Source organism: Saimiri boliviensis, chromosome 12 (genome assembly GCF_048565385.1).
Source record: "Saimiri boliviensis isolate mSaiBol1 chromosome 12, mSaiBol1.pri, whole genome shotgun sequence".
Classification (NCBI taxonomy): Eukaryota; Metazoa; Chordata; class Mammalia; order Primates; family Cebidae; genus Saimiri; species Saimiri boliviensis.
In genome coordinates, this window is record NC_133460.1 from 19,174,390 (window position 1) to 19,199,144 (window position 24,755).

Consider the following 24,755-nt stretch of genomic DNA (forward strand, 5'->3'; position numbering starts at 1 on the left):
ATAAATGTGTGTGGTGCTAAGGATCCTATGGGGGGAAAAACAGCCCCATGCCCTGTCCTCATGGAGTTCACAGTCTGCTTGGTAAGGCTGGGTTCTGTTGTGTGACCTTAGATAGTATACACAATGTCTCTGAGCTTCATCCATTCATTCATTCATATTTGCTAAGCATCTACTATGTGCCAGGCACTATGTGCTAGATGACAGGGACATAGCAGTGAAGAAGTCAGACACAATCCCTGCCCCAGTGCCCCCCCCACCCCCCCACCCCCACAGTTTCTTATCTGGTAGGAGAGAGAGAACTTGAACTAGTAATTCTAAGTAGGTCAGGCACTTCAGAAATGAGACCATAGGCCAGGCGCAGTGGCTCGTGCCTTTAATCCCAGCACTTTGGAAGGCTGAGGCAGCAGTGAGGATCACCGCCACCTCAGCCTTCCAAAGTGCTGGGATTAAAGAGTTTGAGATCAGCCTGGGCAAGAGTTTGAGCCCAAGAGTTTGAGATCAGCCTGGGCAACAAGACCCCACCTCTACAAATAAAAAATTTAAAATTCACTGGGCATGGTATCACGTGCCTGTAGTTCCAGCTACTTGGGTGGCTGAGGTGGGAGAATCTCTTGGCCCTGAGAGGTCGAGGCTGCAGTGAGCTGAGATCATGCCAATGCACCCTAGCCTGAGTGACAGAGCAAGATTCTGTCATTAAAAAAAAAAAAAAAAAGGAACAATAAATGATAGTATATCAAGGCCTGCTGATTCTGTATCATGGAGGCAACAGTGATGGCCTCAGAAGGTTCATTCAGTTTTCCGGAAACATTTATCTGAGCATGTCATATCTGCCAGGCACTGTGATAGGTCCTGAGAAACACTGATTAATAAGACTATTAAACACTGATGAGTAAGTCCCTGCTTACAGGAGTCTCCCAGTCCTTAGAGATAAATAAGGAGTAAGCAAGTCATGGTCAGGTACCTGGAATATCCTCAGGACTCCCTCCAATCATTGGGCATCTCCCTCCCAATCCAGAAGATTCCCGGAAGACCAGCTTCCAGAGACACACCAAGAGTGGAGAACAGATCCATGACCCCCCTTGGTAGGGGATGTTTTGTGGGTATGGAGATCTCCCAAGATGGGGCGGCTGGTTACAGGAGACCAAGATACCCCTCTGGTCTCTGGACTTCTGTGTCACTTGGATAAAAGAAAGCCAATTTTGATGGGAACTCTCTGCTGTGCCACCAGCTGCTTCCCTGGACTCCAGCTGTGGCTTTTCAGGAGAGGCCAAGGCCGTCCTTGGTACATTATTAGAACCCTTTGATCCCAGGGAAAGCCACACATGTGTATTGGCAAATGGTGGCTGCTAGGGCAGTGTGTCTTAAGAGGACTCCCTGTCCTCTTATCACACAGACACTCATGAAAAACCTTGACATAAGAGTTGTGGAGGAAGACCATGGGCTGATCCCAGCCCCTGTCCACTGTCAGGCCATGACTGACAATGTACACATTCATCTGTGCTTGCACTCCGATGCAACAGGACATAAAGGAAAAATCTGCGCCAAGATCAATAAAGCCATAAAGACAAGGACCAAAGACAAGACCTGGCGGGGGAAAGAAAGCACATCAGAATTACTCCTTCGGTCCCTCGGTTCTTTTTCGTTGCCTTTTTTGTTTTCTATCAATTATTCAGCTCAATGTATTCAACAGATATTTTGAGCATAAATTCAATGCCAGGCAATTTAAATGTACCATGGAAACAGCAAATAATCAAAACAGAGCCCTTGCTGGAAGAGAGCTTATATTTAAAAGGCAGATACATTTTAAACAACTACATGCAATGTGATAGATGGTGACAATTTCTGACAGGGAAGAAAAAGCAAGGATGGGGGATAGAGCAATATGGGTGTTATTGGACGTAAAATGATCAGAGAAAGCCTCTCTGCTGAGCAGAGGCTAAAAGAAATAAAGGAGTGAACCAGGGGCATATCTGAAGAATAGCATTGCAGGCAATCAGAATAGCAGGTGTGAAGGTCCTGAGGCAGGATCTTGTGTCTTTCCTCTAAGACTGACTACCTACATTGGACAGCCTTAAGTTTGAAGAATTGCTCACTGCAGAGCGTCTGGGGATGCATGTGATGAATTTGTTCATGTGTTTACTCAAGAATTACTTACTAAGTACTGATTCAAACTGCAGAGGCAGGCTCCCTGTCCACAAATATCTTTTTTTTTTTTTCTTCTTTTTTGGGGACAGAGTCTCTCTCTGTTGCCCAGGCTGGAACACAGTGGCATGATCTAGGCTCACTGTAACCTCTGCCCCCTGGGTTCAAGCGATTCTTCTGCCTTAGCCTCTCAAGTAGCTGGGACTACAGGCATGCACCACCACACCTAGATAATTTTTGCATTTTTAGTAGAGATGGGTTTTCACCATGTTGCCCAGGCTGGTCTTGAACTCCTGACCTCAAGTGATCTGCCTGCCTTGGCCTCCCAAAGTGCCTCCCAAAGTGTTGAGATTACAGGCATGAGCCACCACACCTGGACTCTGTCCACAAATTTCTTTTCTTTTTTTTTTTTTTTGAGACAGAGTTTCGCTTTTGTTACCCAGGCTGGAGTGCAATGGCGCGATCTCGGCTCACCACAACCTCTGCCTCCTGGGTTCAGGCAATTCTCCTGCCTCAGCCTCCTGGGTAGCTGGGATTACAGGCACGCACCACCATGCCCATCTAATGTTTTGTATTTTTTTTAGTAGAGACGGTGTTTCACCATGTTGACCAGGATGGTCTCGATCTCTTGACCTTGTGATCCACACGCCTCGGCCTCCCAAAGTGCTGGGATTACAGGCTTGAGCCACCGCACCCGGCCCACAAATTTCTTAACAGCTCTTAGAGGGAGACAGATAAATTGGCAGGTGAGTGTGATTGGAATTAGCCCCTTGAAACCTAGGAGCACAGAAGAGGTGTACCTGTGGAGTTAAGAAAGACTTCCTGGAAGAAGTGATAACATAGGAGGAAGCTGGGTGTAGAATGATGCAGGCTGAGGGAATAGCGAATGCAAAAGCTTGAAGATGAGAAAGAGGCCAGACAACCACAGATTGCCTAGGGCATGCAATGTGTGGTGGAGAAGTTGTAGGTGAGGTTGGAACTGTAAATAGAGGTCAGATCCCAGGGAGCATAGAGTGCTGGGAATGGGAGTTAGTACCAACTGATGTTACATTGACCTCTGGCTGCAGGGGAGAAAACAGAAACAAAAAGAATAAAAATGAAAGCAGAGAGACCCCTTAGGCAGCTATTAAAATCACTTGGGACAGGGTACAGAGGCTCAGGCCTGTTATCGTGGCACTATGGGAGGGCAAGAAGATCATTTGAGCCCAAGTGTTTAAGACCAGCCTGGGGAACAGCAAGACTCTGTCTCTACAAAACAATTTAAAGGTTAGCCAGATGTGGTGGCCCACAACTGTAGTCCCAGATACTCAGGAGGCTGAGGTGGGAGGATTATTTGAGCCCAGGAGATCAAGGCTGCAGTGAGCCTGTGATCACGTAGCTGCCCTGTAGCCTGGGTAACAGCGTTAAGACCCTTGCTTTAAAAAAAAAAAAAAATTACCTTCATAAGGAATGATGGGCTGAATTTGGATTGGCAAGGTGGTGATGGAGAAGAAAGGATTATTGGAAATGGGGGTAGAGGGAAAAAGAAAGGAGCTTGGAAAGGAAGAGGCCAAGTTTCTAGCTTGGATGATTGGGAGAGCAGTGGCACCTTTGATGAAAATCAGTGCTACAATGAGGAGGAGGAGATTTGGGGGATTCAATGAGCTCAGAGTTGCACTTGCTGAGTTTGGGGTGTTTCAAGCATCTCAGCTGCAGTGAGGGGTCCAGCAGTCAATAGGTGGATGGAACTGAAGTTCAAGGGAGTAGCAAAAGCTGGGAATACAGACTCAGAACTAACCAGCCTGGAGATGGTGTGTGAAACCATGAGATACCTTGATGCCTCCTAGGGAGAGTTTATGAAGTGACAAGAAAAATGGGACCTAACCAGCATTCTTAGGGACAGGATCTTGCAGCAACAGAGCAGAAATCTCCAAGTAGAAATAGGAGAATCACCAAAATACTATTATATGGAGTCAAGGAAATGCAAGGTACCCAGAAAAAGCAGTAAGCAAATGCAATCACAAAGGAGCAGAAACAAACTACACAGTGGATTTGGCTATGAGACCATCTCAGCAGGGAGGTTTTGGCTGCATGTTTCAGGCTGGAATGGAGAGGCCAGGAGAGGGATGGAGGAACTGACTTTGAAAAGGAGGAAGATCGCCCTGTCAGAAGTTGGAGGGGAAGGAGGGGAGGATGGAGGCCAATATTTATATGTTTATAGGGGAAGGAGCACGGTCAAGTGTTGTGGCCTAAATTGTTTTTGAAGTAAGATTCAAGATATCTGCTGAGAAAGGTGGTGTGAGTGGATGATGATAGCCACAGAGACAGTTTAAGAGGAATTAGAAGGTTAAGACTGGCCACTGGGAAGACTGGGATGAGCACCCAGTTGGACTGAATGGATCGATACGCTATTCAGTGGGCCCCAGTTGTCATAAGTTCCACATTTTAGAGACTTTTCTCCAGTTGCTCTAGGAGTAGAGGTGGCTTGTAGCACCTTTTCTTTTTCCAGGTTGAGGTTTCTCCCTCCCTTTCTTTCCTTATTATAGAAGGTGTTACCAATGCCAAGACCCTCCTGCTCCCTTGCCCCCCGTTGCCTTGGTTCCTTAAGGAACCCCAAAGTGACTGCCATTTTTTTCTGAAAAAGCTTTGGCTCTTTTATTAAGTCCATGATTTCTACCATGGCATGAAGACCAGGTCCAACCCTGGAGTTTAAAAGTCCAAGAAACTCTACAGCCTCTTCTCAGTCTCATGCCTTCCAATCTCTAGGGCAGGCTACATATCAAAAGGATTTAGAACAGGGGCTACTCTGATGCTTCTTTTGTCCAGGAACTTTAGTCTGTCCTTTGCCGTTCCAGAATCCATCATCACCGTATTAGCCATTCCCAGATTCTTCAGCATTGGAAATCTGGAGTTGGGTGGATTCTATGGACCAGGAAATGGAATTCTATGGAAATATCCACACTCCCTCCCTTTCTTTCCTTATTTTCCACCTTGCTCTAACTGGCCCCAAGCTCAATGGCCTTCAGGCAAAAGCAGAAATGTTCCAAGATGATTAGCTAGGAACACAAGGTACAATTGAAAATCCATTGTGCAAACAAGTGCCTGTTTGATTTTCTCTTTGCTTCCTTTTGGGCATTGAGGTTCCTTTCAATTTGTGTTTGGTTTCTGGTAATAAATATGGCACCAGTGTCATTGATTTATTATAAAGATTAAATATGAGAAATCATGGAAGTAAAGCAGTGTCCAGCGTCTTCAGCATTCAGCACACAGCACTACTGTTTGCAGGAAGCATTTGCAGGATGCTGAGGCAGCTGGAAGGGTTTACATTGTGAGGGGAGGGCCCTTCTTTTACCATCCTTTGCGTAAATGGTTTATTTCACCTCCATTCAACAAGCCCAGTGTGTGACCTAGAACTCCGATCATACTTGTGCACCAATCGAGGAGAGCCACATGGGTGGGAAATTGCAATAAAAAGACAGCCCACAGCAGGCTGTATTCCCATGGTTGGCCCTAGGAGGAGGAACGCTTTGTTCTCACTGGAGGTAAGTCCTGCTTTAAGTCCCAGGAGGCTTTCTCCTAATCCTGGGAAATCTTGACCCACTGGGCTTCCTAGGGTTTTTTGTTTCTGGAAATTTTCAGAACCCATGCTTCCAGTCATCTCCCAAGCTCCAGGCCTATAGATGCCACACTCTCCCTTGCCCCAGATGCTCCCACCAGGGAACCAGGTCTTTACTTGGGATCTCATCTCTAAGAATCACCAGTCCTGGGTGCACTCCATCCCTACTGTCTATGTATACTCACTATATCCCTGCCAGAAACAAATCTCTATTTTCCACCGAAGTCTTTCGGAGGTTGTAGGAAGTTATCCAAAGATTTGCCCATTCAGGGAAAGGATTTCCCAGAAAAGTAAATACCATCTAAATGTTGGCAGGCTTTTTGCAACTCTTCCTTTCTGCCTCACAACCCCCCAGCCCCCACTGGTTTATGTATTCATCCCTTAATCCTCTACTGAGTACCCCTTGTGTGCCAGATTCTGTGCTAGGAGCAAGGAATATGGGACTCAGTTTGGCATGATTTTACACTCACAGAAATCTGCATGCATAGAGGACATTTCAGGGGGCTCTTAGCAGCACCAGTGCATAAAACTAAGAAAGGGCAGCCAGTACTTTTGTGTGCAGGTATTCACAGTCACCATATCCCTCTTTCTCTATCCAATCTCCAGAGAGCCTCTACCTCCACCTGAGCAGGGACCATCCTGAGACCCTTCTAGGACATTCTGCCATACCAGCCAGCTCTAAGCTTGCCTTTGGTTTGCTTACTGTCAACTTCATCCCCCTGGCAAGTCTCCTACTCCCATTATCTCACTTCATCTGTCCGCAAGTCACACCTACTTTGAAACAATGCAGCTCTTCATGAAGGAAGTCAGCAGTTCTGTTTCTGAGAACATAGACCTGTGCCCTGATGTTACCTGGATCTTTCCTTTCCCATAGCTGTATGGGAAGTCTGCATACAGCAGAGTGACCTGCATGCCTCACCTTATGGAAAGGATGGTGGGCTCTGGCCTCCTGTGGTTGGCCTTGGTCTCCTGCATTCTGACCCAGTCATCTGCGGTGCAGCAAGGTAAGTAAGTATTCTGCTCACCTGGTGTCTCAGCTGTTGTGGAGAGTGAGGATAGAAGTGCAGAGAAGATGGCTCAGGTAAGGAAGCGGAATTGGCAGTTTTAAAGCAAAAACTCAGAGCTAGAAGTCAAGGGAAACATAAGGAGAAAAAAATGGAAATCAAGTCACAATCTCTCAAAAAGCCTAATCAGAAAATCTCCTGAAAGGATAGTGGGAGCCAGTTAACATGACTTCTTACGTCCATATCTTTGGGAGATCAGAGAGCCCAGATTAAAGAAGATCAAGAAATATATAACCCAGTCACCTTGTACTGGCAAGTGCCTTCTCCTTTTCCTGAAAGGACTAGATTAAGTGATCTCTTTGGTGTTTTCCAAAGATCTACGAATTGGGCAATTCAGATACTTGCAGAAAGGAATCTCAGGTTTAGAATTAGAGTGCAAATTTCAGCCCTGTGGAGGAGGGTGGGTGAGGGAACTGAGCTCATTGGGGGCTTCCAGTGGAAAAATACAGGGTGTGCAAAAAATAATCTAAGAATAACAAATGCAGTGATTTCTTGTTTTAAAATAAGTAAATGCATAAGCAAAGATTGAAAATCTCTTTTTCAGAAAGGCCCTTATAATATGCATTATAAGCATGTGCAAAACTTGAAAATCTCTTTTTCCAGAAAGCCCCTTTAATATGTATTATAAGCACATGATCCTGTGTGTGCATTTAGCTCCTTCTTCAGGCATCCACAGCATTCAACAAGTCAGAACTAGAAAAGAGAATTAGCTTTGACCCTGGAGCCTTGCTTGGCATTTTACACGTATTATCTCATTTAATCCTCTAACAATTGTTTAAGGCTTTCTTTCCCCAAATGGGGTGTATATACCCCAAGATGATTCTGGGGTGCCTGGCAAACTCTTAACCAGTTTTTAATTGCGATATGTTTATTTTTAAGCATACCTAAAAATATGACTAGTACATGATATGTATGTTATCACAGATGTTATTCTTTAAGACGAAACAAATTCTTAAAGAAGAATCATTGAAGGAAACATTTTAATTCAACAATAGGACAGGCAAACACACATATGGTAACATGACCCAAGGCATAGGAACAGATAAAATTTGAGAACAACTGGTTCACAGGTGTGGTTTTGCCAATGAGTCTCAGGGGACTTAAGTCACCTGCCAAGGTCACCCAGCCAGCAAGTGTGGAATTGGATTTGAACTCAGCCTGACCAGCCTGTGGTCTTCCTCCTTCACTTCTCTTCTCTTCATATGTCACAGTTTCTAAAACTGTTTTTAAAAATGGTAGATCAACAATCAAACATGGTCTTATTATATCAGTGGTTCTCACTTGGGGGTACTGTCCTCCAGGGGACATTTGGCAATGACTGGAGACCACTCTGGGGCATGCTGCTGGGATCTGGGAGGTAGAGGCCAAGGATACTCCCAAACACTCTACGATGCACAGGATGGTTCCTTCAATGAAGAATGACCCAGCCAAAATGTTGGTAGTGCCAAGATTGGGAATTCTCATGTGTTTACTATGCTACTGGTATGGAAAAACATCTATGCTCCATTCAGTAAAAAAATGCAAGTGAAAAAAAGATGTTGCACAGAATTAAACTTATCTTTATTTTTAAGAAAGCAATATATTTTAAACATGCCTAGGAATAATCTGAAGGCTATATAACAAATTTATGGTTACTTCTGGGTGTGAGACAGGCTTATGACAACTTTCATTTCTGCTTTATTCATTTTAATGATGTTTGAGGTTCTTTTTCAGTGAGTCTGTATTACATTTATAATGAGAAAAACAAATATTGGTCAAACAAGGCTGCTGTACATGGCTGCACAGGAAAAAACTTTGTTACTCTGAGGTGGGGAGGGAGGCTGTGCAGGACAGTGGCCCTGATGTCCTCAATGCCTGTAAAATACCACAGAAGGTCCTCACTGATTATTCTGACCCCACGGTGATGAAATTGATATTTAATTAATAGATTCTGTGTGTATTATCTCATTGGAGTCCTTAACATAGCCAAAATAGAGCATGGAGGGGAAAAAATCCTGAAGGTTGTGGCATTGCTCAGTAAGCTCAACTACACTCTGTCACTTTCCCAGGTTATAGAAACCCCGCTGCAGCCAGTTCCTATGGGCTGGACTTGGACTGCGGAGCTGACAACTGTTTTGACCCCTGTCAGAACTACACCCTCCTGGATGAACCCTTCCGAAGCACAGAGAACACAGAAAGGATCCAGGGGTGTGATAACAACATGAGCGGCTGGTACCGCTTTGTAGGGGAAGGAGGAGTGAGGATGCCGGAGACCTGTGTCCCTGTGTACCGATGCCAGACAGCTGCTCCCATGTGGCTGAATGGTGCCCACCCTACCTATGGGGATGGCATCGTCAACCGCACTGCCTGTGCCCACTGGAGTGGCAACTGCTGTCTCTGGAAGACGGAGGTGCTGGTGAAGGCCTGCCCTGGCAGGTACCATGTGTACCGGTTGGAAGGCACTCCCCAGTGTAGTCTGAGATACTGTACAGGTGAGCAGCAGAGCCCTGGAGAAGGCAGCTACACAGCCAATGAGATGCCCCCCAGCCTCAGTAGAGTGAGCGGAGCAAGTGAACAGGAGACAGGAGAGGGTGCAGAGGAGCCTCTACTCAGCTCCTGCCCAGCGAGAACGCAACACAGGGGTTGCCAGACCTTCCGACATTTCAAGTAAAGCCAGAAATTCCCATTCAAGGGTGAAATCTCCCAGTTTATAAATGTGTGTAGCATAAAATCTAGAACTCATGCTCATTCAGATTTTGTCTCCATTTAGGCAGTTTAATTTGCCTCCCTGAGCCCCAGTGTTCTGATCTGAATAAAAGTGGGTAAAGGCAAAAATAACAGCTAACACATAATGCTCATAATGTCCCTGTTGCTATCCTAAGTACTTCAAATGCATTAACTCATTTGATCCTCTCCCCATTTCCATGAGATAAGTGCTACCTAATTACCCCAATGAGGGGCACAGAGAGATTAAGGAGCTCTCTTAATATCACAGAGCTAGAGCATGGTAGAGCTGCGGTTTGAACTTGGCATTCTGGCTCCAGCATCCATGGGCTTAACCACCATGCTGTGCTGTTTCATGTTGATTGAATGGACTAATACACGCATTGTCCTTAAAATAAAGTCTTGCCTGTAATAAGTGTTGAGGTGGCACCTTCAGGGTTCTCACTTATTCTACTGGACTGGGAGTCAGGAAATCTGAGTTTGAGGCTTGATGCTTCCAGTAAATATTGCACACCCTTGGCAAGATTCTTGTGCCCTGGTGGAATGAAAGAGTTGGACTTGGGGGCCTCAAGTCCACCCCGCACTGCATCCTGATCTTCTCCCTCCATTCTCCATCCCCTAGACCCCTCCACTGTGGAGGACAAGTGTGATAAGGCCTGCCGCCCCGAGGAGGAGTGCCTCGCCTTCAACAGCACCTGGAGCTGTTTCTGCAGACAGAACCTCAATATCTCTGGTGAGCAACTCACTGGGCCAATGATTAGCATCCTGAGTGGTCAGGGCAGGAGGGAGGGAGCTTTAGAGGGTGACGATAAGGTATAAAGCCGAGGGGGACCTGGATCTGAAGTCAAGGGAATGTGGGAGCTCCAATCCACTTGCTGTAAAGCCAGTGGGTTTGCTAGGATAGCAGAGCAGGGTTGGAGCAAATTTCCAATTCAGCTGCTGGGGCACAGCCTCATGAAATGGTTCCAACATTGGCAAGCTTGATCCCTGAGGGATGAAAGCACTGAAGATGAGAATTCTGAAAGTGTGAGAGCTATGTTTTCATAGCCACAGGGTCTTCATGTCAGGGACCAGGGCAGACTTCTGGGGACAAGTCACTACTGTCTCTGATCTTGAATGTCCTCATCTGTAAAATGAGGATAAGGTAATCACAATACCCACCATATAGGGCTATTGTGAGAACTAAATCAGAGCAGTCCAATTGGGCAGGCTCAAGAGGTGATGAGTTTCTTGTCCCAGAAGGTGAGCAAGCAGAGTGAGATGGCTCACGGGTAGAGATGTCATAGACAAATAAGCACTAAGCCTCCCACTGAGATTATTTTCCTCTAACACTGAACTCTAGCAAGGGCCTTTGATCTTGCCCTTGGCACAAGCATGCCTGCCTCCTCGCACACGCCCAGTCCCTATGGAAGACAGTGTTCTAGGTAGCAGGACAAGGAGCATGACGCATTTGGAAAGCAGGGCTGCAGTGTGAACAGGGTGATGCTTAGACGTGCTCAGCAGAAGCAGCCTGGGTGATGAGGGGCAGGGAACAACCAACAACCTTGATCTCCTTGAAGACTTTTTCTGCTCATTGGGTGGATGAGGCCCCAGAGAGTCAGTGTGGTTTTCCAGAGTTTGGGCCCATCACAGTCAGACTTTCGGCTTTTAGGATGCCCTCCCTGTACCTGGATGGGCTCCAAGGACATCCTCAGCTGATTGAGAGAGCAGGTGTCTTCCTCACTTCTTCATCAGTGGCCAGCAGAATGGTGGCTGTCCAGTGAGCCCCATTGCTTGCAGACACATCCCTCTGTGATCTGACTTTCTTTTCCTTCTCCATCTCCCACACCCCCTTCTCATTTTAGGTTCCTACACCTCTGAACTCTGCAGTTCCACAAATGCACCATCCCCTCTATCCCATCTCCATGCTTTTGCCTCTGCTGTTTCTTTAGCCTGGGCTGCTTTCACTTGCTTTACTCACTTGCAAAACTCCCACCCTCCTTTCAAGTTTCAGCTCACTATGATTCCTTCCCTGGCTTCATCAAGAGACTTAGAAAGACCTTCTTCTGTGCTTCCCCGGAATCTGTACATTCTTCTGTTCGTATCTTTATCATATTGAAGTATAATAAGCTATTGGTATGTTGGTGTTTACACAAGACCAAGAAATCCTCATGGGCCGAGTCCATGTCTTACTTTATTTTGAATGCACCTAGCACTTGAGAAGGTGGTTGGTAAAGTGGCTCATGCCTGTAATCCCAGCACTTTGGGAGGCCAAGGTGGGCAGATTGCTTGAGGTCAGGAGTTTGAGGCAAGCCTGGTCAATATGACAAAACCCTGTCTCTATACAAATACAAGAATTAGCTGGGTGTGGTGGTGCAAGCCTGTAATCCCAGCTTCTTGGGAGGCTGAGGCAGGAGAATCTCTTGAATCCAGGAGGCAGAGTTTGCAATGAACTGAGACTGTGCCGCTGCACTACAGCCTAGGCAACACAGTAAAACTCTGCCTAAGGGGGAGGGGAAGAGAGAGAGACGGGGAGAGAGAGAGAGAGAGAGGGAGAGAGAGAGAGAGAGAGAGAAGGTGGTTGGTAAATATATGCTCAATCAATGCATTCATGAATGTAATAGAAACTGTATTTCTGTTAGTACACTATTTGTCTCCCCTATTCAAATGTTAGCTCCATAAACGTGAGAATTCTGTCAGTTTTGGTAAGTGTTGTAGCCCCAGTGCCTGGCAGATAGTAGACACTCAAGAAGTTGTGTGTTAAATAAATGTTGAGTTAACGAATATGATAGCTCTGAACCTGGTCAGATGTGCTGGCTCAACAAGGTAGCATATATCTAACTTTGATTCTAGTATGGAATGCAAGTCCATTCTGCCTCCCCAAATAACCCAATCCCCAAGGGAACTAGACTGAAAAACCTTAGCCAAGCCTGCACATAGGATGCTTGGAAATCTTGAATACAGGGACTGTTTGCCAACCTCACCTACTGCCAGTCTAGGCATGCATTTCATCTGGATCCCAAGGACCGTCTAGTCTACATAATCTTCTGGGTCATGGAGAGTTTCCCAAAGAGTAGGGAAAGTGGGCTTCCAGACTTGTATCCATTTCACTTGCCTTCATCTCTGCTTTGCAGATGTCCACAGTTTGCAGCCTCAGCTGGACTGTGGGGCCAGGGAGATGAAGGTGAAGCTGGACAAATGTTTTCTGGAGGGCGTGGGCTTGGGGGAAGAGGTCATTGCCTACCTGCGAGACCCAAACTGCAGCAGCATCATACAGGCAGAGGAGAGAAACTGGATATCTTTGACCAGCCCTGTTCAGGCTAGTGCCTGCAGGAACATTCTGGAGGTGAGTGGCTTTCACACCACTGCTGCCAGAAGGTATGTTTGGGCTGATGGGACCTATCATAGTAGCTCTGAGATCTTGGACAAGCCACTTAGCTTTCCTGGGCCCCCAGGGTTATGTGAGAGTACCCATGTTAGTTTACATAAAGAGCTTAGTATGAGTCTGACATGTGAGTTTCATAAATGTAAGCTACAATTATGATGATTTTAATTAGGGCTGATGGGGGAGGGATACACAGAGAAGCAAGCTTGTTGATTCCTGACTCTTCCCAAGGGTCAATAATTTATTGTTCTAGTTTTTTATCTGGTGTCTTCATTCCCCTTCCCATAAAGTGTCAGTAACACTGAAGGAGGAGGTCCGTTTACCTCCATGAACTTAGAAGGCAGGGTGGCTGCATGGTTGACCACATTGACTCTGGAAATCAGATCTGGATTTGAGATACACCTACACACACATACACATAAAGATCTGTGTGGTTTTGTTTTTATGCCAAAGAGAAATCAAACCCATGTCATCTATAAAAACACCATCTCCTTGGTCAATGATTTCATCATCAGAGACACCATCCTCAACGTCAACTTCCAATGTACCTACCCGCTGGACATGAAAGTCAGCCTCCAAGCTGCTTTGCAGCCCATTGTAAGGTATGGCATCAACCATTGCCCTTTGACCCCTAACCTTGGCATTAGTCACATCACACTCACTTCAAGTGCAGACTATGATGTCCACACCATACTGCTAACCTCCTCCAGAAGCTTCCAGTCATTCAAGCATTCATTCCACAAGTATTTACTGATTGTATATTAAAGATGTTCAGCATGAACAAGGCAGACATAGATTATTCTGTGAATATTAGAGATTATTATAACTATGCAATTCAACAACATGAAACGGTGCTTACTAAATGTGCTAGAAAACAAAAACACACGGCAAGTTCATTCACCTTGAGGAACAAAAATATTAAACAACTAATTAAATCAATAATTACTTACAAGCAAGATGGATGTAATGTAGGAGAAACGTGGGATGCTTTGGGAGCAGAGAAAGGGGTCCCAGATCCCTGTTAGTAGTGGGTTTAGTGGAGACAGGACAGCTTCCCTGCAAACATGAGATTTAAGCAGAGACCAGCTTTTAATGGATTAAGCTGCACCCCATCCCCAGCAGAAATAGCATCAAATAGCAGTTTGGGAGAATTCTATGTGAGCAGGGGCTTTTGTCTGTTTTGTTGTGTTTCTGTTCCAGAAGTGGGGCCCTGTTGAATCAGTTCTTTAGCATTCCTAGACTTGCCAGGGGACTTTCTGGGGTGTCAAAAAATCTGGAGTGCCCATCTCATTCCTTATTGCCCCCTGGGCTCACAAAGCAACAGGATCAGAAGGATTAGAAATTTTCTAATTCAGTGGTTTGCAGATGGTATGGTGCTGGGGATCCTGGTTTATAAAAAATAAAAAATGAAAGCCATTTATCTTGCTAAAACTGGTGTTTCACTAAAGACTGTGGGATGGAGGGAAGAGATCTGCTACTAAAAAATGTGAACTGGTTCCGAGCCCCACTGTCCAAGTGAGAAGATGGAGGTATACACTCAGTTATTCCTTCAGTGAGGGAGATAGGTGCAACCTCTCATGCAGGGAGGATAGGTGGAAATCCTGAAGGCAGACATGTCTGTCAAGTTGAGTGCCTGGAAGCTAATAAATGCTTAGTTTAAATGAATGATCCAATAGTTCACTTAACGATCCAAGATGTGTGTCGTTGCCTTCATAAGCGTGTTAAGTAAGTGCAGGGCTTGATTTATGTTGTTCTCTCTGAGGTTCCCACTCTTGTGGCTTTCCTTTTCTCAGTTCCTTGAACCTCAGTGTGGGTGGGGATGGAGAGTTCACTGTCAGGATGGCCCTCTTCCAAGACCAGAACTACACGAATCCTTATGAAGGGGTTGCAGCTGAGCTGTCTGTTGAGTCCATGCTCTATGTGGGTGCCATCTTGGAGCAAGGGGACACCTCCCGGTTTAATCTGGTGTTGAGGAACTGCTATGCCACCCCCACTGAAGACAGAGCTGACCCTGTGAAGTATTTCATCATCAGAAACAGGTAACGAGCAATTCTGGAATTACCATTTGGCCTTACTAACGTTTATAGGAAAATGTTCATCTCATCCATTCCCTAGCAAATGTGTAAGTTGTATTACATATCATAACCACACTCTTTGACCCAGAAATATCACTCCTGAGATTTTATTAATACTAAAGTATTAATACCAAATGGGTAGGTAGGGTAAAGAAATGTCAATATTTTCCCTTTCAATGTTCTTGATAACTTTGGCAACAGGCTCATTGTTCAGAACTAGGGGATCAATGTGGTAGTGATGGATTATTACCCAGAAGTGAACACTGGTCAATATGAAAACAAAACGATAAATGTTGTGGGATGGAATGTTATTGAACACTGCTGACAAAAAACAAGGGAAATGCATTTCTATAGATCATGATTTAAATCATAGCAATAATGCTGGCTGTGTTTGTCATTGCGATTAGCTATGTGCCAAGCAATATATGTGGATTATCTGATTAAACGCTCACATCAGTCTCACAAAGTGGATATTACTGTCTCCACTTTACAGATAAGAAAAGTAAAGTTCAGCAAGGATGAGGAACTTGCCCATAATCACTTAGCTAGAATGTGGGTCGGGCTAGAATACAAGACCGGTCTGTTTCACTCCAGAGACTGTGCTCCCAAATAATTTAAGCCATGTGAGCTTATGGATGACATCTTGGAGCAAACACAGGAATAGAAGAAGTCCATGTTGTCATGACGGAGGAGGTCTGAGGGCTCTTTAATTTTCTCCACTGCTGTTTTTAGTAGTCACACCTTTGCCCTGTCACCCTCCCAGCTGCCCAAATCAACGTGATTCCACCATCCACGTGGAGGAGAATGGGAGGTCCTCTGAAAGCCGGTTCTCAGTTCAGATGTTCATGTTTGCTGGACATTATGACCTAGTTTTTCTGCATTGTGAGATTCATCTTTGTGATTCTCTTCATGAACAATGCCAGCCTGTGAGTGTCTCTTTGGAATGAACTCTTCAGAGGCTGGCATGGCGCCTTGTATCTGATAGGCTCTCCACATATATTTATTGGAATTATGAATGGAGGGCGGGTGAGAAAAAGGGGAAAGGAAGGGAGGGGAGGGGAGGGGAGCAGAGGGGAGGGGTGGGGACAGATGGGGAGGGTAGGGTAGGGTAATCAGAAAAGGAAGGGAGAGGGAAGAAAAGAGAGAGGGAGAAAGGAATACAGGAGGGATGGAGAAGGAAAGGAGGGAAGAGGAAGGAAAGAAGGAAGAAAGCAGGATGAAGAGATGCAAAGAGATGGGCAGGTATATGGACGGGAGGGAAGGAAAAACAAAAGATGAATAGATAGACTCTAGGTCTCCTAAAGGCCCATTTCTAAGCAATTTTTGTGTTTCCAGGAGGCAGATTTGATAAGGAAATCTGTCTACTAATTTCCACTGGCATGTGTGCGTGAGTGTGCGTGAATGCACGCATGCGCATGCGCATGTGCGTGTGTGTGTGTGTGTGTCTGTGTGTGTGTTTTGAGATAGTCTCGCTCTGTTAGCAGGCTGGAGTGCAGTGGCACTGTCTCGCCTCCGCCTCCCGGGTTAAAGCGGTTCTCCTGCCTCAGCCTCTCGAATAGCTGGGACTACAGGTGCGTGCCACCACGCCCAGCTAATTTTTGTATTTTTAGTAGAGATGGGGTTTCACCATATTGGCCAGGATGGTCTTGGTCTCCTGACCTTGTGATCCACCCGCCTTGGCCTCCCAAAATGCTGGGATTACAGTCGTGAGCCACCACACCTGGCCTGGCATATTTTAAATGATTGTAATCATAGATTACCTTTTTAGGGCTTGCTCTTTGTCAAGTATCATGCTAAAACTTTTGCATACCTTTTCTAATTTAATTCTCAGAACAACCCTTTAAGTAGATTATTTTATCTACCCCACTGTGAGGTTCAGAGAAGTCTTTGCCCACAGAGCCACACACAGTTAGAAAATATCAGAGCCAGGATGTGCCCCAGCCAAGAGGTGACTCCAGTGCCCCTGCTCTTGCCTGCATTTGGCATTGCCTGTGAATAGTTGGCATTTTCCAAGTGCTTACCTTGTGCCCACATGTTGCAGGCACATCTCATTTTCATCTTCACAACCAGGTAGGTATTATTTGTAGAGTGGCAAAGTCATTGACCCCAGTTTATGTAGCTAAAAGAAAGTCTCCACTTGATGAGATTCAAAGCCAGATTTGTTTGAGATGACAGTAATAATTTTCTAGATCGAGATAAACACAGCATCAGAATGAGGGCCATAGCATGAACCAGTTCTGGACCCAGTTCTTGGTCCAGAGCTGTCCATTGCAGGACCAGTCAAGATAGAATCCGGGCATTTACATTTTGATTAATAAGAGTTCATCATCCCCACAGTCTTGCTCAAGAAGTCAAGTCCGCAGTGACGTACTGGCCATAGACCTAGCCCGGGTTCTAGATTTGGGACCCATCACTCGGAGAGGTAAGTGGCCAAATTGTAGTGATGAGACCAGCTGGCTAAGTGTTGGCAGTTAACCACAGAGGCCCGACGTCACACGCCCAACTCCTCAGGACTTTCTTGCCTCCTCAATCTGACCCTTACTAAAAAACCGATTCATTCAGATTAATAATAACAATATAGCCATTTGTACCTCCTGTGTGCTTAGAGACCAGACTAAGTTCTTACATCCATCAATTCACTTAATCCTCTCCTGCCTGCATCCATTTCACAGGTGAGAAACTAAGGCTCAGAGACATTAAGTGACCCATGCAAGATCCCCCTACTCATGAGTGGCTAGAGTTAGGATTGAACCCAGCTCAGTCTGATTCCAAAACATGTGGCCTTTTCCTTATTCTGTCTCCTTCCAGGTCCCCATAACTCAGTTCCTTATGAATGAAGTGTAAGTCCTAAATCTGGTTTAAATGCATCTTTGTTTTCTGGTGAATGACTGTGTTCTCCAAAATTCATTTACAGTGTTCTGGAGTATGATATAGGGGAGGCTTTCCAATGGCTCCTCAAATTTTCATCCATCCTACTCATGAGTTTGGAGTAGTGTTTAATTAGTGTTTTTATTTCTACCAGGAGGGAGAAGTGAAAGAATGAAAGCCTTTTTTCTTTTTTCTTTTTTTTTTTTTTTGCCCTAAAAAAATTAAGATGCAGTATCTTAATAGTAGTAATAATAATACTTTCTTTGTGCCTGGCACATTGTCAAATGCCTTTATACGCATGATCACTTTGAATGTTCATAGTAGGCAAGGGAGGTAAACGTTATCACCATATTTATTCTCCAGAGCAAATGGAGGCTGTCTCATGAAGAAGGCTCTGCCCTGAGATTGTCCTACCATTTTACTAAACTCTCAACTTGAAGCCTCAAGTGGCATCACAGGGTAACTTGGTGGAGGTTAAGAACTTCCATTTTTGAATCAAACATACTGGGTTTTGAATCTCAGCTCTGCTACTGACTGGCGAGGTCAACTTGGCAAGTCCTTTAACATCACTGAGCTCCCGTCTTCTCTGTCAAATGGGGAAGAGAATACTTTCCTCACAAATCTGTTAGGAGGATTAAGTCTAAGATGCATGCATGTCTAGAAAAGTGCCTGTGACACATCATAGATGCCCCCACAATGTGGATGGTTAGTGGTTGTGATGGCCAGATCTAGAAGGATTTGAAGCAGTTATGGCCACAGTGCTGCAGTCAGTGGAGCATGACTGAGGAAACCCTCCCCTTCTGCTCTTGTTCACAGGTGCACAGTCTCCCGGTGTCATGAATGGAAGTCCTGGCACTGCAGGTACGTTATTTTCTCGTGGCTTTCCCACAACCTTTTAACTCTCCTTCCTCTTTTCAATTCTGCCCCTTTCATGGCCCAGATCCTATGCTAGGGACACTGACATTAATCAGACCTAAGAGTGGCTCTTGAGATGCCCACAGTCTATTGGAGGAGACAGTCCTTTTACAAGAAATATATACTGAATGCCCACTGTGTGCCAGACCTTGTTCTAGGCACTGAAGATGTGATGGTAAAGAAAACAGCCCAGGTGCCTGCCCTCATAGAGCTTATGCACCAGTGTGGAAAGTAGAAAATAAAAAGTAAACATGATACTTTAGAAATAAAAGGAAGTAATGTGATAGAAGAGTAATAATGCCTTAAGTAAAATAAACATTCATATCTCTTTTTTTTTAACTTAAGAACTTTTTATTTCTTTTTTTAAACTTATTATACTTTAAGTTCTGGGATACATGTGCAGAATATGCAGCTTTTTACATAGATATACATGTGCCATGGTGGTTTGCTGCACCTATTAACCCATCATCTAGGTTTTAAGTCCTGCATGCATTAGGTATTTGTCCTAATGCTCTCCCTCCCCTTGCCCCTGACCCCCAGCAGGCCCCAGTGTGTGATGTTCCCTTCCTTATGTCCATGTGTTCTCATTGTATAGATGTTCATTTCTGTCACACATAAATGAAGCTCAGAGGCAAGCTGCCCAAATCTAGTGGGGCAGCACTACAAAGTCATCAAAGACCCAGGGTCCTTCCAGCTCACAGCTCCACCATCTATGGGATATAGCCATCATCTTCATGTTCCAAGATGGTGGCCAGAGACCCAATCTTTCTATCCAGGCAGCAGGATGGAGGGAACAAGGAAGAAGCCAATGAGTGCAAAAGACATTCTGAAAGCTGGCACCTTATACCTCCACTTACATCTCATTGGCTGGTGCTTGGTCACATGCCACACCTAGCTGCAAAAGAAGCTAGGAAATGTTATCTTTATTCTGGGTGGGCCATGTGCCTAACCAATGTTTAATGGCTTTATTAACAAGGTGGGAAGGAAGAATGACTATTAGAATGGAAAAGTGGTCAGAAAAACTTTCAGAGAAAGTGATGTTTAAGCCGAATAAGAAAAATGAGTTGGAGGTGAAAATCCTAGGGGAATGAGCCCCATAGGCACGGGAACACCAACAATTCATTGCACAAGTGAGACAGGCACTTGAGCAGATAAATGACAAGCAGATGGATAGTGCAGAAAGAGTATATGACAAATTAACTGTATTGGATAAGGTCTGGAAAGAATTTCAACAGGTAGTAACATCTGAATGGGGTTTTGATGAATGACTTGGAGCTGAACAAGCTGACTGATCAAAGAAATATCACACACACACACACACACAGATACATAACATTTTTACATATTTATAGGATACTAGAAATATATTTTGGACAAAATGAAAGCACATACTATTAAGATTTGATTTCCCACAAAATGACCTATATTGATAAACCCAGACATGAGAAGGTTCTTTCCCTCCTTAAAGGCCAAACTTAGACAGCAGTTTTTAAATTTCCCAAGTAAGTCCAAGATGGACTCTTTATGCTCAGTGCTAAAGTTCAGACAATGCTAAGAAAAGTCATGCTCCAGTAGAGTTCATTCTAAAAGCAGCTTGGGCTGGGCGCGGTGGTTCATGCCTGTAATTGCAGCACTTTGGGAGGCTGCTGAAGTTGGTTGGGAGTTTGAGACCAGCCTGACCAACATGGTGATACCCCATCTCTACTAAAAATACAAAAATTAGCTGGGTGTGGTGGTGCATGCCTGCAATCCCAGCTACTTGGGAGGCTGAGGCAGCAGAATCGCTTGAAACTGGGAGGCAGAGGTTGTAGTGAGCCAAGATTGCGCCATTGCACTCCAGCCTGGGCAATAAGAGTGAAACTCCGTCACGAAACAAACAAAAAATACGCAGCTTGAAGTCAGGGACCTTTAGTCTCATTCCTTTTTGCCAGCCCTTCTGGTTAGCCCAGTGCCAGGAACAGTGTAGTTTTCCAGTAGAGTTTGCCAAATTGATTAATTTCTAGAATGGCTGGTGGATTTTGCCCCTTCTGGACAAGGAGGGGATGAGTCTGATGTTGAGGCAGCTGACCCACCACAAGAGGGCACTTGTGGTTTTCATTGTCTACTATCTCCCACAATCATCTTTGATGTTTTGAATTAATTGACCATCAACCTGTTTTATAATTATAATTTTTTGTCTTTCATTGTGTCTGAAATTTATGGTATTTCTCTCCTCACTTCTAGGACATCAGCTAGTTACTTTGAAATTGGGGGAATGGGGAGATTTTATATTTTGGTAGTATGGCAGGAGGGCTCACAGGTTTCTCCTAGGTCTTCTGATACGAGACAGTTATCATCTGGGATCCAAGTCCTTCATTGAAACTGAGTATACAGTGATGTGCCAAAGAGACACAGTCCCAGCAGAACTAGATCTTAGAGTCTAACTTTTCAAACCAACATTTATATAGTGTTTATATGTGTCAAGCACTGTTCTCAATGCTTGATACGAAGTCATTCATTTAAGTCTTACAAAAATCCAGTGAAGTCACAGGTACTATTACCATTTCTCTTTGGCATACAGAAAAATACAGGCACAGAGAGGTTTAATAAGCTTTCTGGGACTGCTCAGCTAGTTGTAGAGCTGAGATTCTAAGCTAAGTAATCAGGCCTCAGAGGCAGTGCTTTTTAACCTCTATGTCTTTCTGCCTCTTCAGCATTAGTCAGCATAAGTAATGCTAGCTGCTGTAACAAACAGTCCCCATTCTTCTGTGTCTTTACACAACAGTATTGTTTCCCACTAAATCACTGTGGGAGGGAATGCAGTTCTGCTCCATGTAGTCAATAGCAGCTCAGGCTTCCACTATTTTCTGGTAACTTCTGCCAACTCCACTATTCCCTGCAAGTCCTATCTTGGACTCTGCCTCTGCTCCCTAAACGGTAGATGAGGGAGCAACAGGATATATAGAAGTCTTTAAGGACCAGGCATAGAAATGGCACAGATGACTTCTACATACATTTTATTGGCCAGATTCAGTCACATGGCCCCACCTACTTGCAAAGGATGCTGGGAAAAATTGCCTTCCTGTGTGTCCAGAGGAAAATGAAAAAATGATTGGTGATTGGATAGCTTTGCCTTTACCATGTGAGTCCCAGAGGCTATAACCAGGCCGGATATTAAAGATACTTTGCCTGTCTCATCCTTTTGTTTGCTGCTGACACCCAAAGCCCAACTCTTGACAGTCATCTCTTTTGTATTTCAGGATTCCTGGTAGCCTGGCCCATGGTCTTCCTGACCGTTCTCCTGGCTTGGCTGTTCTGAGAGCACCCCTGAGCATCTGGCCTTGAAGTCTGTGTTCTTCCCTCTGGCAACGACTCCCTTCAGCACTTCTGGTTCCCATTCCAATTCACACAGTCTTGGTATTAACAGACTCAAGGTCAGGCTAGGTTTAGGGAAAGGGAAGAGTTTTCACCTTCTTTAAAACTCTTTAGACCGGGCGCGGTGGCTCAAGCCTGTAATCCCAGCACTTTGGGAGGCCGAAGCGGGTGGATCACGAGGTCAAGAGATCGAGACCATCCCGGTCAACACGGTGAAACCCCGTCTCTACTAAAAATACAAAAAATTAGCTGGGCATGGTGGCGTGTGCCTGTAATCCCAGCTACTCAGGAGGCTGAGGCAGGAGAATTGCCTGAACCCAGGAGGTGGAGGTTGCGGTGAGCCGAGGTCGCGCCATTGCACTCCAGCCTGGGGTAACAAGAGCGAAACTCCGTCTCAAAAAAATAATAAAAAAAAAAACTCTTTAAAAATGCCTTTGTGTTTCTCTTTTTCTCATAGTGGGGTTCCTGTCAGTCTGTCCTGGGCTGCCCTTCTCGTTTGTTAATGAGACCTTGAAAGCAAGCTTGTTAGGTGTCTTCTGTGGCTCCCGCCTTTACTGGAAGTGTGGCACATGTTTTTAACACCAGGGAAGAGGTATCCTGTCACTGGGGTATGGGACAAGCCTGCAGAAGAGGCACCAGCCATGACTCCTTCCTAAGCATCTCCTGTTCTGACTGCTCATGAATTGGAGGCTGACCCTTGCTTTCACTCTGCTTCTTCTGATGCGTTTCTATCATGGTTTCCCAAAATCGCCATAGGAACATCTCTAAGGGCCACTTTAGGAGGCTTTGCCCCGGAAAAACTAGTCCCCATCCCTCCCCTATCCCCTGCCACGCCACAGACATGCTGTGACTTAGAGAACCAGGCAAACATCCTTGGGACCTGGATGCTGGAGGAATGAACTTGACTTTGATGCAGAAACTCCATCACCCAAGGGAACACCTCTTGCTATAAACAGTGCTGTGCTTGCTCAGAAGGATTAAGCAGGGAGTCCCAACAGAAGCAATGCACCAGTCCTGCTATGGAAATGTAACTGCAAAGCCTGGGAGATGGGTGAAGTCCCTTTCTGGAGATCTTTAATGAGTATTTCAAAGCACTCCACAAAGATGCAACAAATAGGGCATCATACATACATCGGCATTAATACTCATGGGCATATAGATACCGACATGTGTACACTGACTTATGCCCTTCCCACAGCTACAGATAAGGCCTCGCAAAGCTGACCTCAGAGGACACATCAGGAGCCAAGGTGGACCAACAGTCGCCAAGCCTGTGTATCTGCTTGAAGGAGATGTTTCAATGTGCTGCCTTGTTCAGAGATGTTGTGGTTGCAAGAAACAGGAACCCACTACAATTTCTCAGGCCAAAGGGGAGTTAATTATAGGGACATAGGAGCACAAAGTTCAAGTGCAAGAGATACATAAAGGCTGCACAAACTCTGGGAGTGAGGCCTGGTGAGCCAAAAGAAACCAAAGTTTGTCTTTCCTTTAGTCCCTCTTCTGGAAGTCACATAGCTTTTTATGACTGCATGTCTTTGCTTCTCCTTTGTTTTCTTTTCCTGTCTCTGAAGCTAGCTTTTCCTGTTCACTTATCCCTTGATTAAATATGGACATTCCAGCTTCACGTCACTTCCTAGTTTTGGGACTAACAGAGACTGATTAACATGCTGCTATCCCTCCTCCAAATTGCATCAGGGAATTTGATTTCGCTGTTTGGGTCAGGGTCCAATAGTCTGGGCCAAGGGACTGGGACCATCTAGCACACAGCCAAAGGGGCTGACCTGATGGAGAAGGTCTCACACAATTGGGGTTGTTTCTTGGCCAGACATCCCAAAGGCCACTATGATAGTGGCTTCTCTAAAAGAGGGGTTCTTGAGAGGAATTGCCTTCTGTTTCCCAGTGAGTTAGAGAAGTCATACTTACTACATCCTAAGGCAGGTGGCATGGTAGGACTAGGCCGGAAAGAGAGGTCAGGTTCTAAGCTTCTCCCCTCTCTGAGGCTCAGAAGCTCCATTCTCTAGAATAATAAAAGAGGTTGGTCTGTAACAAGATTTTTAAACATTTATAGTAGTGGAACTTTAAATACAATTTAACATGAACATCCAGTATGGAGAGATTAAAAGCAAATCGATTCTTGTTGATGTCAGATGGGGGGCTTAGCTCTCCCATTCTGTAATTTCTTTCTCTGCAGGCCCTCAAATCAACTCCATAATAACTCGTAGCGCTGCCAGAGCCAAAGTTTTGAACCTCCCTGGGACATATGAACTTTACTATAACTTCCAGGATAAAGTACATAGGATTTCATTTAGAGCCAATCCTAGCTATCTGTCTGACTGTCTACCTATCATCTATCTATCTATCTATCTATCTATCTATCTATCTATCTATCTATCTATCTACCTATCTACCCATCTTATCTATCTTCCGTCTATCATCTACCTACTATCTACCTATCATCTATTTATGTACTTAATTATTATCTAGCTAGCTAGTTACACCTTTCTGTTTTTCACAAATGGTCATGTTGTCTGAATAACAATCTCTGAATGTCCAGTCCACTTCATTCATTCAGTCAACACAAATTTACTTAGCATATCCCAGATCCAGGGGCCTGGGTACAATAATTAATTAGATGCAATCCCTTCCCTTAGAGGGTTCACAATCCTGGCAGAACA

At 45.0% G+C, this 24,755-nt stretch overlaps 1 protein-coding gene across 3 annotated transcripts; it reads left to right on the top strand.

Annotated features, from left to right (window-relative positions):
* The first annotated feature begins 56 nt into the window (after positions 1-56).
* Positions 57-22,509, top strand: GP2 (glycoprotein 2). 3 transcript variants are annotated; one of them, XM_003930146.4, is made up of 11 exons: positions 57-5,663; positions 6,612-6,741; positions 8,850-9,272; positions 10,127-10,237; positions 12,618-12,829; positions 13,322-13,470; positions 14,662-14,907; positions 15,707-15,869; positions 17,281-17,365; positions 18,628-18,672; positions 21,966-22,509. In XM_003930146.4, the coding sequence occupies exons 1-11, from the start codon at positions 5,622-5,624 to the stop codon at positions 22,022-22,024; spliced, it is 1,665 nt and encodes a 554-aa protein (XP_003930195.1). In that variant the 5' UTR covers positions 57-5,621; the 3' UTR covers positions 22,025-22,509. The 3 variants fall into 3 exon arrangements, with proteins under 3 accessions (XP_003930195.1, XP_010339045.1, XP_010339046.1); XM_010340743.3 differs by having other exon boundaries at positions 57-2,888; XM_010340744.3 differs by lacking the exon at positions 8,850-9,272.
* Positions 22,510-24,755: the final 2,246 nt, after the last annotated feature.

Coding starts and splice junctions, on each gene's coding strand:
- GP2 (XM_003930146.4), top strand. CDS start 5,622: ATGGTTGGCCCTAGGAGGAGGAACGCTTTGTTCTCACTGGAG. Junction 14,908..15,706: donor TATTTCATCATCAGAAACAG/GTAACGAGCAAT, acceptor TCACCCTCCCAG/CTGCCCAAATCAACGTGATT. Junction 17,366..18,627: donor GGGACCCATCACTCGGAGAG/GTAAGTGGCCAA, acceptor TCTTGTTCACAG/GTGCACAGTCTCCCGGTGTC.